The 13,900-nt window shown below is 41.4% G+C and overlaps 1 protein-coding gene across 1 annotated transcript in view; it reads left to right on the forward strand.

Moving 5' to 3' along the window:
- The window catches only part of col7a1 (collagen, type VII, alpha 1), a 366,380-nt gene that overhangs the window by 309,027 nt on the left and 43,453 nt on the right, over positions 1-13,900 (forward strand). Inside the window, exons 99-100 of the mRNA XM_063068334.1 lie at positions 1,967-2,026; positions 13,660-13,785. Coding sequence (XP_062924404.1) covers positions 1,967-2,026; positions 13,660-13,785 — 186 coding nt within the window. The remainder of the gene's footprint in view (positions 1-1,966; positions 2,027-13,659; positions 13,786-13,900) is intronic.

Raw genomic sequence — 13,900 nt, forward strand, 5'->3', positions numbered from 1 at the left:
AGGTACCCACAGGAAAATAAAGAAATAAAATGGAATCCATGAAATCCCATACATGACAAAAGTAGAGTCCCTGCAAATGAATCTACAGGTTGTGAAGTCAGTTTAGTGCTGAGGCAAGTGAAGCCATTCATGCTGGTCCAAGAACTCGATGGTAGTAGGGCAACAATTGTTGCTGAATCTGTTGATGCGAGAGCCAAGACTCCGATGGTAGTAGCAAAAAGCATGGGAGAGGAAGCAAGACCAACTGGTTGTTAACCCTTGTCTATGTACAATCTGCAGCCACATTGACCTGCCCCCCACTTTCCTCATAAATCTGTGGAGGAAAACTTCAAGCCATTTTAAAATGAGTCTTCCTCCTTAATCCTAAATTATGATCCAGAAGGTGAGAGCGACCACTAGTATTCAGCCTGGTGGTAACCCATAATTTCAATACTTTTTCTAGGTCTTCTTCAGTTCCCTAATCTGAAAACTGAAAGAAACTCACACCCACCAGTGATCTGTCCTCTCCCCTCACGACTCCTGTAATCTGCTCCAACTCTTCAACCTTCCCTGTTCAAACATGGCAGATGTTGCTGAATGTAATCAGGAAGAGGACTGTTTGCTGGTATTCCATAAGACCATAAAACATGGGAGCAAAATTAGGTCATTCAGCCTATCAAAATCTGCTCCACCATTCAGTCATGGCTGATTTATTATCCCTCCCAACCTGATTCTCCTGCCGTCTCCCCGTAACCTTTGACACCCTTGCTAATCAAGAACCTATCAATCTCCACTTTAAATATACCCCATGACGCCCTCCACGGCCATCTGTGGAAATGAATTCCACAGATTCACTATCCTCTGGCTAAAAGAAATTCTTCCACATCTCTGTTCAAAATGGACATCCCTCTATTCTGAAGATGTGCGCTCCAGTCCTAGATTCCCCCACTATAAGAAACATCCTCTCCACATCCACTCTATCTAGACCTTTTAATATTCAATAGGTCTCAATGAGATTTCCCCTCAACTCCAGCGAGTACAGGCCCACAGCCATCAATTGATCCTCATACGTTAACACTTTCATTCTAGGAAACATACTTGTGAATCTCTCCAATGCCAGCATATCTTTTCTTGGATAAGGGGCCCAAAACTGCTCACAAAACTCCAAATGCAGTCTGACCAATGTCTTGTAAAGCCTCAGCGCTTTGTTTTTATACTTCAGTTATCTGGAAGTGTTAACATTGTATTTGCCTTCCTTACCACTACATCTTCACCTCCAATGGCTAAGGAATGTGGATGTCAACAAAACGAGGATTGTCCATCATCCCAAAACCTTCTCTACATCAATGGTTCAGTAGCACATTTACCAAATGAGTTACAGAGATAGCTGTTAATCAGTTCTTCTGCTGAAAGTTTGTTCAGAAACTAAAATAGTGAAGGTACGAGATTAAAGATTCAAGGTGGTTTAATGTCATTTTCAGTACACAAAATGTAAAGGAGAACAAAATAATTGTTACTCCAGATCCAATGCAGTACCAAAAAACATAATAAGAATACAAAATATAACAAACACGATAAATATAAATACATATAATGGCTTATATACATAGATTGATGGTATGTGTATGAAGTGACGCTAGGTACAGGAGTGTCTGCTCGAAAGGTGACTTGCAGGAAATTATAAAGTGATTTTGGTTGGAGGTGTGGAGGGGTGGGTTAGTGGGTGGAGGTGTTGATCAGCCATACTGCTTGGGGAAAGTATTTGTTTCTGACTCTGGGGGTCCTGGCGTTGATGCTATGTAGTCTGATGGGAGTGGGACAAACAGTCCATGAGCAGGGTGGGTGGAATCCTTTATGATATTGTTGGCCTTTTGCCAGCACCTTTCTGTACACGTCTTTGATGGCAGGTAAGCTGGTGCAGGTGATGCATTGGGCAGTTTTGAAATACGGCTTTTTTGTGACCTATCTCAAATTTTCCTCCTCATAGGGTGAAGCTGGCATTGGATTACCTGGATCCTCAGGACTACCTGGTCCTCCAGGACTTAAGGTATTTGATGTGCTCATTGATTATTCCTGTTGTGTGACTATCCAGAAACCTGTAAAAGAAAGTCTTCAACATTGCATAATCTGCAGATGCTAAGGATTGGAAACTAAAACCAAAAATTGCCACACCAACTCAGCCAGTCAGCCAGCATCTACTGAAAGAAAAGAAGTTTCAAGTCTGGCATCCTTTGGGGAAGGAGAGAAATGTTAGTCTAGGTAGCAGAGAAGGTGGGGGAGGGTGACAGAGGAACTGAGGGAATTTCTCTGACAGGGACTCAGTTTTGCTGGAATCTGGAGTGGAAAAACAAACTGCTGGAGAAACTCAGTGGGTCAGACAATGTCATAGAGAACATAGAAAAGTACAGCACATAAACAGGCCTTTTGGCCCATCTAGTCCATGCAGAGTCGTTTGTAGAGCCATAGGAATGGCAGACAACTTGGGCCAAGCCCGGAGTCATGGCGTCAACTCAAAGTGCCAAGCAAGCCTTTGCTTCTATGAAAACTGCCTGACCTGTGAATTTCCTCCAGCAGTTGTTTACTTGTCTCTGATAGAATGAAAGTTCAAAATAGATTTTATTATCAAAGTGCATGTATGTCACCATATACAATCCCTGAGATTCATTTTCCTGTGGGCATACTCATTAAATCTATAGAGTAGTAACTATAACAGAATCAATGAAAGATCAACCAGAGTGCAGAAGACAACAAAGTGTACAAATGCAAGTATAAATAAATGATAAATATCTAGAACATGACATAATGAGAGAAAGAGCCCTTAAAAGTGAGACCATTGGTTGTGGGAACATCTCAATGAGTGTAGTTATCCCCATTTATTCAAGAGCCTGATGGTTGAAAAGTAGCAACTGTACTTGAACCTGGTGGTGCGAGTCCTGAGGGTCTTGTATCTTCTATGTGATGGCAGTAGTGTGAAGTGTGGTGGGGATCTCTGATAATGGGTGCAGCCTTCCCATGACAGTGCTTCATGTAGACATGCTTAATGATTGAGACAGCTCTACCTGTGATGGATTGGGCTGAATCCATTACCTTCTGTAGGATCCTCTGTTCAAAGGCATGGTGTAGGTTTATGATGAAGTTTTTTTATTTTGATCTGGTGTTTTAAATAAGCTATCTTCAGTCATACCAATAAATGAGAAATGAATACTATAACAGAAGAGGTTCTAATGATGCTGGAAATGCAGAGCAGCACACAAAATGCTGGAGGAATTCAAAAGGTCACACAGCATCTATGGAGAGGAATGAACAATCGATGTTTTCGTCCAAGACCCTTCATCAGGATTGGAAAGGAAGGGGGGAGAAGCCAGATTAAGAAGGTGGGGAGGAGGGGAAGGAGTACAAGCTGGCATGTGATAAGTGAGACCAGGTGAGGGTGAAGGGATATGAAGTGAGAAGATGGAAGGTGAGAGGTGGAAATGGTCGAGGGCTGAAGATGTAGGAATCTGATAGAAGAGGAGAGTGGACCATGGGAGAAAGGGAAGGAGAGGGGGACACCAGAGGGAGGGAATGAATCCCATAATCTCCTTTGCTTAGGAAGGTTTATTTGAAGGACTGTTGTTTGAAAATGTTTGGAATATTTCTCCTCGTCAGTTTATGTCAGCAGAATTTCTATATAACTCTACCATGGTGCATTTCAGCACTGCTGGTAGTGGACAGCGCAGATCCATGGCTGGACAGCTGATCTGGTCAATGTGTTGTTGGATACCCTTTCTAAACCATGTTCAGAATTTGCAGATCAAGTGACAGCACATGAACGAGGGCTGGTTGAGGTTTTCTTGGATATTGGCTGTGCATGGATCCTATCAAAAGAACGCAAGAAACTTTATTAAAACAGCCAGCCTGGGTAACTGCTCTTGCCACTCGCCAATGTTAATGTCCTCACCAACCCCTAAATATTGCCCAGGAATTTGCTACTCTCTCCACCACAAATATGGTGCCAGCTGGCTCTAACAGATTGGTGCCACCAAGCCCAATGCCCAAACTCAGCCTGTGCCCAAGCAAAGCCAAATTGTTGCAAACATTCATTGCCATTCATGGCCATTTTCCTTTCCCAACGTCTTTCAGATGGGAAATCCAGAGCAGCGCACACAAAATGCTGGAGGAACCCATCAGGTCAGGCAGCATCTATGGAGAGGAAAAAACAATTGATGTTTTGGTCCAAGACCCTGCATCAGGACTGGAAAGGAAAGGGGAGAAGCCAGAATAGGGAGGTGGGGGAGGAGAAGGAGTACAAGCTGGCATGTAATAAGTGAGATCAGGCAAGGGCAAAGGAGGTGGATGGGTGAAGGGGTATGAAGTGAGAAGATGGGAGGTGAGAGGTGGAAATGGTCAAGAGCTGAAGACAAAGGAATCCGTTAGAAGAGGAGAGTGGATCATGGGAGAAAAGGAAGGAGAGGGCCCCAGAAGGGGGGAATGATTCCTATCATTTTCTTTGAAAATTTGGGAGGACTTCCAGGTCATCAAGGGAATGGCAGCGTAAGGAAAAGGTCTCTCGACAAAAAGAAGGTAAACTGCCCCAAAATCAAATTTAGACAAATACTTAATATTGCATAACTATATTAATAAAAGGGGCAAGGATGATGTCTAAGAACAAGATTAAGAAGTCCGCTCAGAAGGCTGATAAACACAAAGAGACGCAGCAAGGCGACGGGCCTAGCTCCCCCACGGCAAGCCAGGACAGAGATAATGAGGGGGAATCGGTGACTCTGTCTTTGATTCTCGGAGAGATTCGCGAGTTCTGACAAGATAACAACAAACAGCTGGAGGATATTAAAGGAGAAATAGTAAAAACTAACTCGTGGATAGATGAAGCCAAAGCGAGGATTGTTGGAATTGAAGAGAAGCTACAAAACGCAGAGGAAGTGATAGCAGAAATGCTAAAGCTGCAAGACCAGCTCCAGTGGAAGTTAATAGACCAAGAAAGCCGCTCAAGAAGGGAAAATGTGAGGATCTACGGAGTTCCCAAAGGAAGTGAAGGTAAACCCGGGTTGATGATTCCCTTCGTGGAGAAGCTGCTTAGAGAGAGCCTTGATATACCGGCCGCAAAAGACCTACAGATAGAAAGGGCTCACCGCGCGTTGGCACCACAGCCTCCGGCAGGCACCCAGCCAAGATCGATTCTGGTCAGATTTCTCAGTTACAGAACGAAGGAAGAGGTGCTTAAATGGGCGTGGCAAAAGAAAGGTTTCATGTGGAGCAACTGTAAAAGCAGTTTAGACCACGACTACGCACCGGGGATTCTTGCCAGACGGAAGGAATATGCAGAAACACGGAGGGTCCTGAAGGAAAACAACATCAGATTTCAGACCCAGTATCCAGCTCGGCTGAGAGTCTTTTACGACGAAGGGACAAAAACTTACGCTACGGTGGAGGAGGCAACGTTGGACCTGGCGGACCGGGGACTACCTATTAAAGTTATCACCCAACCAGAGTCGCTACTGGAGAGGATTCGGCAGAAGTCGTGGCAGTCAGTGGAGCGAGGACGCTCCACTCGAACCAGAGTGTCAAACTACAAGGAAAAGCTGCAAATATTCAGACGCGAATGTACAGAGAATACAGACTAGTTAAGAGAAATGATTGAAAAGAGCAATTCGGACTTAAAGGTAAAATGGAAGCTGGTATCTGAAAATAAACTAGACGGAATAACTTGAAAGATAGCAATATGGTCGAGACATAAATAGGAGAAAATTCTCTATGATTATTCAAACTGCTGAGGGCCCTCTAACACAGGGTGAAGATAGAGGTTATCCCTCTGAACTGAGGCGGGTCGGTGCTCAGGCCTCACTGTGGGAAGTCGGGAAAAATTTTCAAATGTTATACGTTCAAAAATGTCTAGGGTGTGGTTATATGTCTTGGTTTACTGTTGAGAAGGGATTGCTTACTGGTTGGTTAGAAAAGGAGAGTTTTTTTCTACTAGAGAAAAATGCAAACTGAATTGGTAAAAATAATTTCCTATAATGTTAATGGGGTTTTGAATCCAATTAAAAGAAATAAGATTATGTCTAAATTGAAAAAAGAGAGGGCACAAATAGCTTTCCTCCAGGAAACACATATGAGCCAATCTGAACATGGAAAATTAAAAAGAATGGGCTTTAAGCATGTATTTTATTCATCATATAAATTGAGTCACAAAAGAGGGGTAGCTACTTTAATATCAAGTATTCTTAATTATGAACATATTTCAGAGACTAAAGACAAAGATGGACGGTTTGTAAAAATTACAGGAAGAATAGAAGGTACAGAAATAACATTGCTGAATGTTTATGCTCCTCCAGGTTGTGAATGGTCATTTTATAGACACATTTTTGACCTAATGGTCAGTTCTCAAGGGGTAGTAATTTGTGGAGCGGATTTTAATATTAGATTAAATCCTGTATTAGATCCTTCAAGACTAGTTACTCAGAATAAACCTCTGACTCGGAAAATGAATTTATTGATGGAGGAGTTGGGAATTATAGATGTGTGGAGGGAATTACACCCCACTAGTAAAGCCTTTGACAAGGTCCCGCATGGGAGATTAGTTAGGAAAATTCAGTCGCTAGGTATACATGGAGAGGTGGTAAATTGGATTAGACATTGGCTCGATGGAAGAAGCCAGAGAGTGGTGGTAGAGAATTGCTTCTCCGAGTGGAGGCCTGTGACTAGTGGTGTGCCACAGGGATCAGTGCTGGGTCCATTGTTATTTGTCATCTAGATCAATGATCTGGATGATAATGAGTAAATTGGATCAGCAAGTTTGCTGATGATACAAAGATTGGAGATGTAGTAGACAGTGAGGAAGGTTTTCAGAGCCTGCAGAGAGACTTGGACCAGCTGGAAAAATGGGCTGAAAAATGGCAGATGGAGTTTAATACTGACAAGTGTGAGGTATTGCACGTTGGAAGGACAAACCAACGTAGAACATACAGGGTTAATGGTAAGGCACTGAGGAGTGCAGTGGAACAGAGGGATCTGGGAATACAGATACAAAATTCCCTAAAAAGTGTCGTCACAGATAGATAGGGTCGTAAAGAGAGCTTTTGGTACATTGGCCTTTATTAATCGAAGTATTGAGTATAAGAGCTAGAATGTTATGATGAGGTTGTATAAGGCATTGGTGAGGCCGAATCTGGAGTATTGTGTTCAGTTTTGGTCACCAAATTACAGGAAGGATATAAACAAGGTTGAAAGAGTGCAGAGAAGGTTTACAAGGATGTTGCCAGGACTTGAGAAACTCAGTTACAGAGAAAGGTTGAATAGGTTAGGACTTTATTCCCTGGAGCGTAGAAGAATGCGAGGAGATTTGATAGAGGTATATAAAATTATGATGGGTATAGATAGAGTGAATGCAAGCAGGCTTTTTCCACTGAGGCAAGGGGAGAAAAAAACCAGAGGACATGGGTTAAGGGTGAGGGGGGAAAAGTTTAAAGGGAACATTAGGGGGGACTTCTTCACACAGAGAGTGGTGGGAGTATGGAATGAGCTGCCAGACCAGGTGGTAAATGCGGGTTCTTTTTTAACATTTAAGAATAAATTGGACAGATACATGGATGGGAGGTGTATGGAGGGATATGGTCCGTGTGCAGGTCAGTGGGACTAGGCAGAAAATGGTTCGCACAGCCAAGAAGGGCCAAAGGGCCTGTTTCTGTGCTGTAGTTTCTATGGTTCTATAGTCCTATGGTTCTATTATACACATTACTCTTTCCCTCATTCAGCCTATTCAAGGATAGACTATTTCTTTATCTTTAATACAGATAGACTCAGGATAAAAAACTGTAATATTGCAACAATTGATCTGTCAGATCATAGCCCAGTCTCTATGTCTCTAATATTGGAAAGGAAAATGAGGAAAACACTAAGGCGGCTAAACTCACATATACTCAATAACCCAAAAATAATGCAGAGATTAAGGGGAGAAATCAAAGAGTATCTAGACCTTATGTGGCAAAGTTGTTTCCCATGATGGGGGAGTCTAGTACGAGAGGGCATGACTTCAGGATTGAAGGACGCCCTTTCAGAACAGAAATGCGAAAAAATTGTTTTAGTCAGAGGGTGGTGAATCTATGGAATTTGTTGCCACGGGCAGCAGTGGAGGTCAAGTCATTGGGTGTATTTAAGGCAGAGATTGATAGGTATCTGAGTAGCCAGGGCATCAAAGGTTATGGTGAGAAGGCAGAGCAGTGGGACTAAATAGGATAAAATGGATCAGCTCATGATAAAATGGCGGAGCAGACTCGATGGGCCGAATGGCCTACTTCTGCTCCTTTGTCTATGGTCTTATGGTCTTATGGTCTTAATGACACGGGAGAAACATCACCAGTGATCTTATGGGATACATTGAAAGCTGTACTGAGAGGGAAAATTATTTCCATTACCACTCACATGAAAAAAATCAATGCACAAAAATTAGCAGACCTTCAAGGAAAATTAAAACAACTTCAAGTTGTAGATAGCAACAAAAGTAATTCAAATCTAAAACAGGAAATTAGGAAATTGCAAAGTGAAATTGACGATATTTATACATTGGAAACTCGAAGAAATTTTCTTTACCTGAGACAAAAGAATTATGATGTAGGAGGTAAATCAGCTAGATTATTAGCATATAAATTACAAAAATAACAAGCAGACAATACAATTCATAAAATAAAGAATCCAAAGACAAAGCTTGTGGAGAGTACAATAGGGAAAATTCAAGAGAGTTTTGAAACATATTATCGAGAGCTGTACTCCCAACCCCGGGCCCCCAATGAGCCCTATATAGACAGTGTATTGAATTTTTTAGATCTACCTGAATTTACAGATTTACAAAATGAAAGTTTATTAGAACCAGTAACTGCCAAAGAACTGAACGTGGCCATCTCTAGATTAAAGGCTGGAAAGTCCCCGGGTTCTGATGGGTTTACCTCAGAGTGGTACAAGTCCCTGAAGACACAGTTAGCCCCATTACTACTTAACACCTTTAACTGGATCTTGCAGCGAGGAGAAACTCCACCTTCCTGGAGAGAAGCGATTATTTCAGTTATTCCTAAAGAGGGTAAAGATAAACTAGAATGTGGCAATTATCGGCCAATTAGTGTTCTTAATTTAGATTACAAACTATTTACATCTAAATTAGCGCGCAGATTGGAAAAGCTTTTACCTGGCCTAATCCATTTAGACCAGACTGGATTTATTCAACAAAGACAAACACAGGACAACATAAGGAGAACTCTGCACATATTAGAACAGGTTAATAAGAACGAGACAGAGACAATGGTAGTAGGATTGGACGCTGAGAAAGCTTTTGATTCAGTTAGTTGGGCATTCCTATACAGAGTGTTAGGAAGATTCGGCTTTCAAGAAAAGTTTATTAAAGTAATTCAGACTCTATATGACAGCCCTACAGCCCGAATTAAGATAAATGGGGACCTCTCTGACTCCTTCATCTTAGAGAGAGGCACTAGACAGGGATGCCCAATTTCTCCTCTCCTTTTTGTGCTATATATTAAACCACTTCCCCAACTAATAAGACAGAGCGAAATCGTAAAAGGTATCAAGGTGGCAGGGATTGAACAGAAAGTGGCGTTATTCACAGATGATGTTTTGGTCTATCTGAGTGAACCAGAAAAATCATTTAAAGGATTGTTTACACTGTTGGATGACTTCGGGAAAATATCAGGTTATAAAATAAATGTAAAGAAAACGCAGGTTATGTCCCTAAATTATACACCATCCAAAAAATTGCAGGATACATACGACCTTAAGTGGGAAGCTAAATCATTAAAATATTTAGGAATAACCCTGCCGAAGGATCTTTCAACGCTGTCACAGGTAAATTATGGGCCATTAATCTCAGCGATAAAAGCAGATATGCATAGATGGAATCTTATCCCCTTTTTAAGTTTAAATTCAAGGATAAATACTATAAAAATGAATATTCTTCCTCGGTTACTGTATCTTTTCCGTACTTTACCTGTGGAGGTGGATTCAATTCAGGGAATGGGACAAATGGATTTCCCGCTTCATTTGGCAAGGAAAGAAACCTAGAATTCGATATAACACCTTACAGTTAGGGAAGGAAGGAGGAGGTATGGTTCTTCCTTGCCTGAGAAATTATTTTTATGCCTCACAGATAACCCCTCTGTTATATTGGTGTAATAGGGAATATAAGGCTAGATGGAAGAAAATAGAATTTGGATTAGTTGACAGTTTTCCTCTTCAGGCCTCAATAGCTGACAAAGGATTGATGGCCCAGTTGGAAAAATTTAATAACAGTTGGATAAATCTTACATTAAAACTATGGCAGAAGGTGATTAATTCGTGTGGAATTAATAACATGTTAAAACTCTTCAGATGGTGTGCATATGATACCGAATTCCTTCCCAACAGAGGACATAAAAGATTTGACTTATGGATAAAGAAAGATCTTACAACCTACCTCTCATGTATAGATAAAAGAGTATTACAAAGTTTCTAAATCCTGCAGGACAAACATGGCCTAGAACACAATGACCTTTTTAGGTACCTTCAAGTACGAAACTATGTTAACCAGAGTTGTAGATATACAGACCTATCAACAGTAGAATTAGAATTTTTCAAGATCCTGAATTCGGCTTGCAGTTCAATACCTAGTAAATCAGTTTCTCGAATATATAATGCACTCTCCCATACTAAAAATGTAAACACATTGTATATTAAAGAGAAGTGGGAGAAAGAAGCGGGGTTGGTACTTTCAGAGGAGGCTTGGGGGAAAATAGGCAGCTTTCAGTGGTCCTCGACTAATTCTTTGTCTTGGAGAGAACATTGTGGGAAAAATATTATAAGATACTTCAAGACCCCATATCAGGAAAAATATAGAGATACAAACGTGACGTGTTGGAGAAGATGCGGCTCCAAGGTGGCAAATCATTTTCATATTTTCTGGGATTGCCCTAAATTAAGTATATATTGGGAAAGTATTCATAGAACATTAGTTAAGGTACTTAGGTCCCAGATACCTCTGAACTTTGAGACGCTCTATTCGGGGCATGTATTGTTTCTTGAACAGAAGGAAGATATAAAGTTGCTGCAGGCCCTCTTAGCGGCAAGTAAGAAATCAATCACTAGAAAGTGGCTAAATCCAATACTACCTACATTAGAAGATTGGCACGAAATTATCTTGGAAATATTTAAAATGGAAAAGTTGACTTACTCTCTGAGAATTCAAAAAGAAAAATTTTATCAAATCTGGAATAAATAGATTGAATATATAACCCCAATGTGAGCAGACTTCAGATGACTCTCCTAGTGATTTATACTGCTCTTCTCATCAACACAGTAATATTGCTAACGTAAGCACCCCTAGTCTAAATGTTTACTGTTTTTTGTTTTCTTTTGGAAAATAGAGGATTAATACAAGTAAAGGGAAAGATTTGGGAAAGGGATAAAAAATGATAAAATTAAGTAAATGAGTACATAGGGATTGGATAATTATGTCTGGGGGCAGGAGCAAGCATGAACAAGTTAGGATATAAACACCTACAATGGTTGTTACATAGGCTTACATACAACATTTTGGACCAGAGGAAATGGTCCAGAAGAGATGTATGGAAACTATTGTTACTATGTTTCTTAACAACTAATACCATTACTTAGCCTAATAGATTAGAATTACCACTGTACATAATTATCTATTTAAGTGTCTAATTTCCTTTTATATCATCTCAATGTGTACTTAAGAATGTATAAATAATTATAGTTTTATACATATAAAAAAATGGAAAAGGTTATGTGTGGAAAAAGTACATGATACTTGTGAATTCCTTATCCAAATAAAAATAAAATTTAAAAAAAAAATTTATTTGAAGGGCATTTGAAGATTATTTGAAGATTTATTTGAAAGGCATTTGTGGCCCTTTTCCTTCCCCAACATCTTTCAGACTGGTGCTATGACCAACCCAGACTGCTGCCACATAGTCCTGCATGTCTTGATGGTGCCACCCTTACCATCTGCCTGGTATCATAACCCCCATCTGCTGCTATTGAGTGTCAGGTTGGAGAGTAGTCCAGGAAGATAGGATCGGCTGAAGTGTCAAACCATTTCTAGCCACAAATGTCAGAGAGTCCAGAGTTCGAAGCCCCAGGGTCCTGACTTTGGCGAGTCTGGATTTTGAAGCCTGAAGTTCAGATTCTCATCCAGGGACATCATTCATTGTCATCAGCAAGTTCTGGAGTCAATACCAAAGATCAAATCTAGATGGTCTATCAGAAGTCCAGAATGGGCAAATAAGTGGCAAATGAAAGACAATGTTGGAAAGTGTATGGTCATGCACTTTGGTGGAAGAAATAAACGGGCAGACTATTATTTAGATGGGGAGAGAATTCAAAATGCAGAGATGCAAAGAGACTTGGGAGTCCTTATGTAGGATACCCTAAAGATTAAACTCAAGGTTGAGTCGGTTGTGAAGAAGGCAAATGCAATGTTGGCATTCAATATTGCATATAGTATAGAATGTAAGAGCAGGGATGTGATATTGAGGCTCTATAAGGCACTCGTGAGACCACACTTGGAGTATTGTGTGCAGTTCTGGGCTCCTTATTTTAGAAAGGATATACTGACATTGGAGAGGGTTCAGAGAAGATTCACAAGAATGATTCCAGGAATGAAAGAGCTACCATAACGTCAGGCAGCTCTTGGGCTTTATTCTCTGGAGTTCAGGAGAATGGAGGGGGAGGAGGTGGGGATCTCATAGAAACATTCCAAATGTTAAAAGGCCTGAACAGATTAGATATGGCAAAGTTATTTCCCATGGTAGGGGAGTCTAGGACAAGAGGACAGGACTTCAGGATTGAAGTACGCCCATTTAGAACTGAGATGCAGAGAAATTACTTTAGTCAGAGGGTGGTAAATCTGTGGAATTAGTTGCCACGAGCTGTTGTGGAGGCCAAGTCATTGGGTGTATTTAAGGCAGAGATAGATAGGTTATTGATTAGCCAGGGCATCAAAGGGTATAGGGTGAAAGCAGGGGAATGGGGATGAGTGGAAGAATTAGATCAGCCGATGATTGAATGGCGGAGCAGACTCGATGGGCCGAATGGCCTACTTCTGCTTCTATATCTTATGGTCTTATGGTCTAAGATGAGCCCTATTGGCTACAGCCCTGGGTCTGTGAGTCTGCAAGTCCACTGGAAGCTGGGGGCCAGGAGGCCTGTGCTGGGGTTGGAGGACTGTGTGTTGGTAGGTGGGTGAGTGATAGGAAGGAGCGAGGCTTGTTTTGCTGCCGTTTTGTAGTTGTTGCTGCTTGTATTGTCCTATGACATGATGGACAAGCGATATTCATGCCAGAATGTGTGGGAACACTTGCGAGCTCCCCCAGCATGTCCTTAGAATGTGCAGGTTGTTAACAGCAGACTTCACTGCATCATTCGATGTAGATGTGATCCGAATTTGAATGTGAACCTTAAAACAACACTCAAAGTGAAACAACACACACAACGTATTCTGGAGAAACTCAGCAGGTCAGATAGCACCTATAGAGGGAAATAAACAGTCAAAGTTTTATGTGTTCCCCTCCTGACCTGCTGAATTCCTCCAGCATGTTGTGTGTGTGTTGCTCAAGACTTCCAACATCTGCAGAATCCCCTGTGTCTCTGAAAGTGAATAACAAGTTCTCTTGCTCTTTTCAGGGAGACACTGGGACCCCAGGTCCTCCAGGACCTCCAGGACAACAAGGACCAGTTGGTATCACAGGGCAACCTGGCTTGCGAGGTGAAGTTGGACCACCTGGCTCACAGGGACCATCAGGAGAGAGGGTATGACAACCATGCACATGAGAAACCCTGCAACTTACCTTCACCAATAGCTAGACTACCACGACTTTATTTCTCATGTTGTCTTCAAAAATACCAGTGCTTTTACAGTGGAAAA

The sequence above is a fragment of the Mobula hypostoma genome, chromosome 15, assembly GCF_963921235.1.
Source record: "Mobula hypostoma chromosome 15, sMobHyp1.1, whole genome shotgun sequence".
Lineage (NCBI taxonomy): Eukaryota > Metazoa > Chordata > Chondrichthyes > Myliobatiformes > Myliobatidae > Mobula > Mobula hypostoma.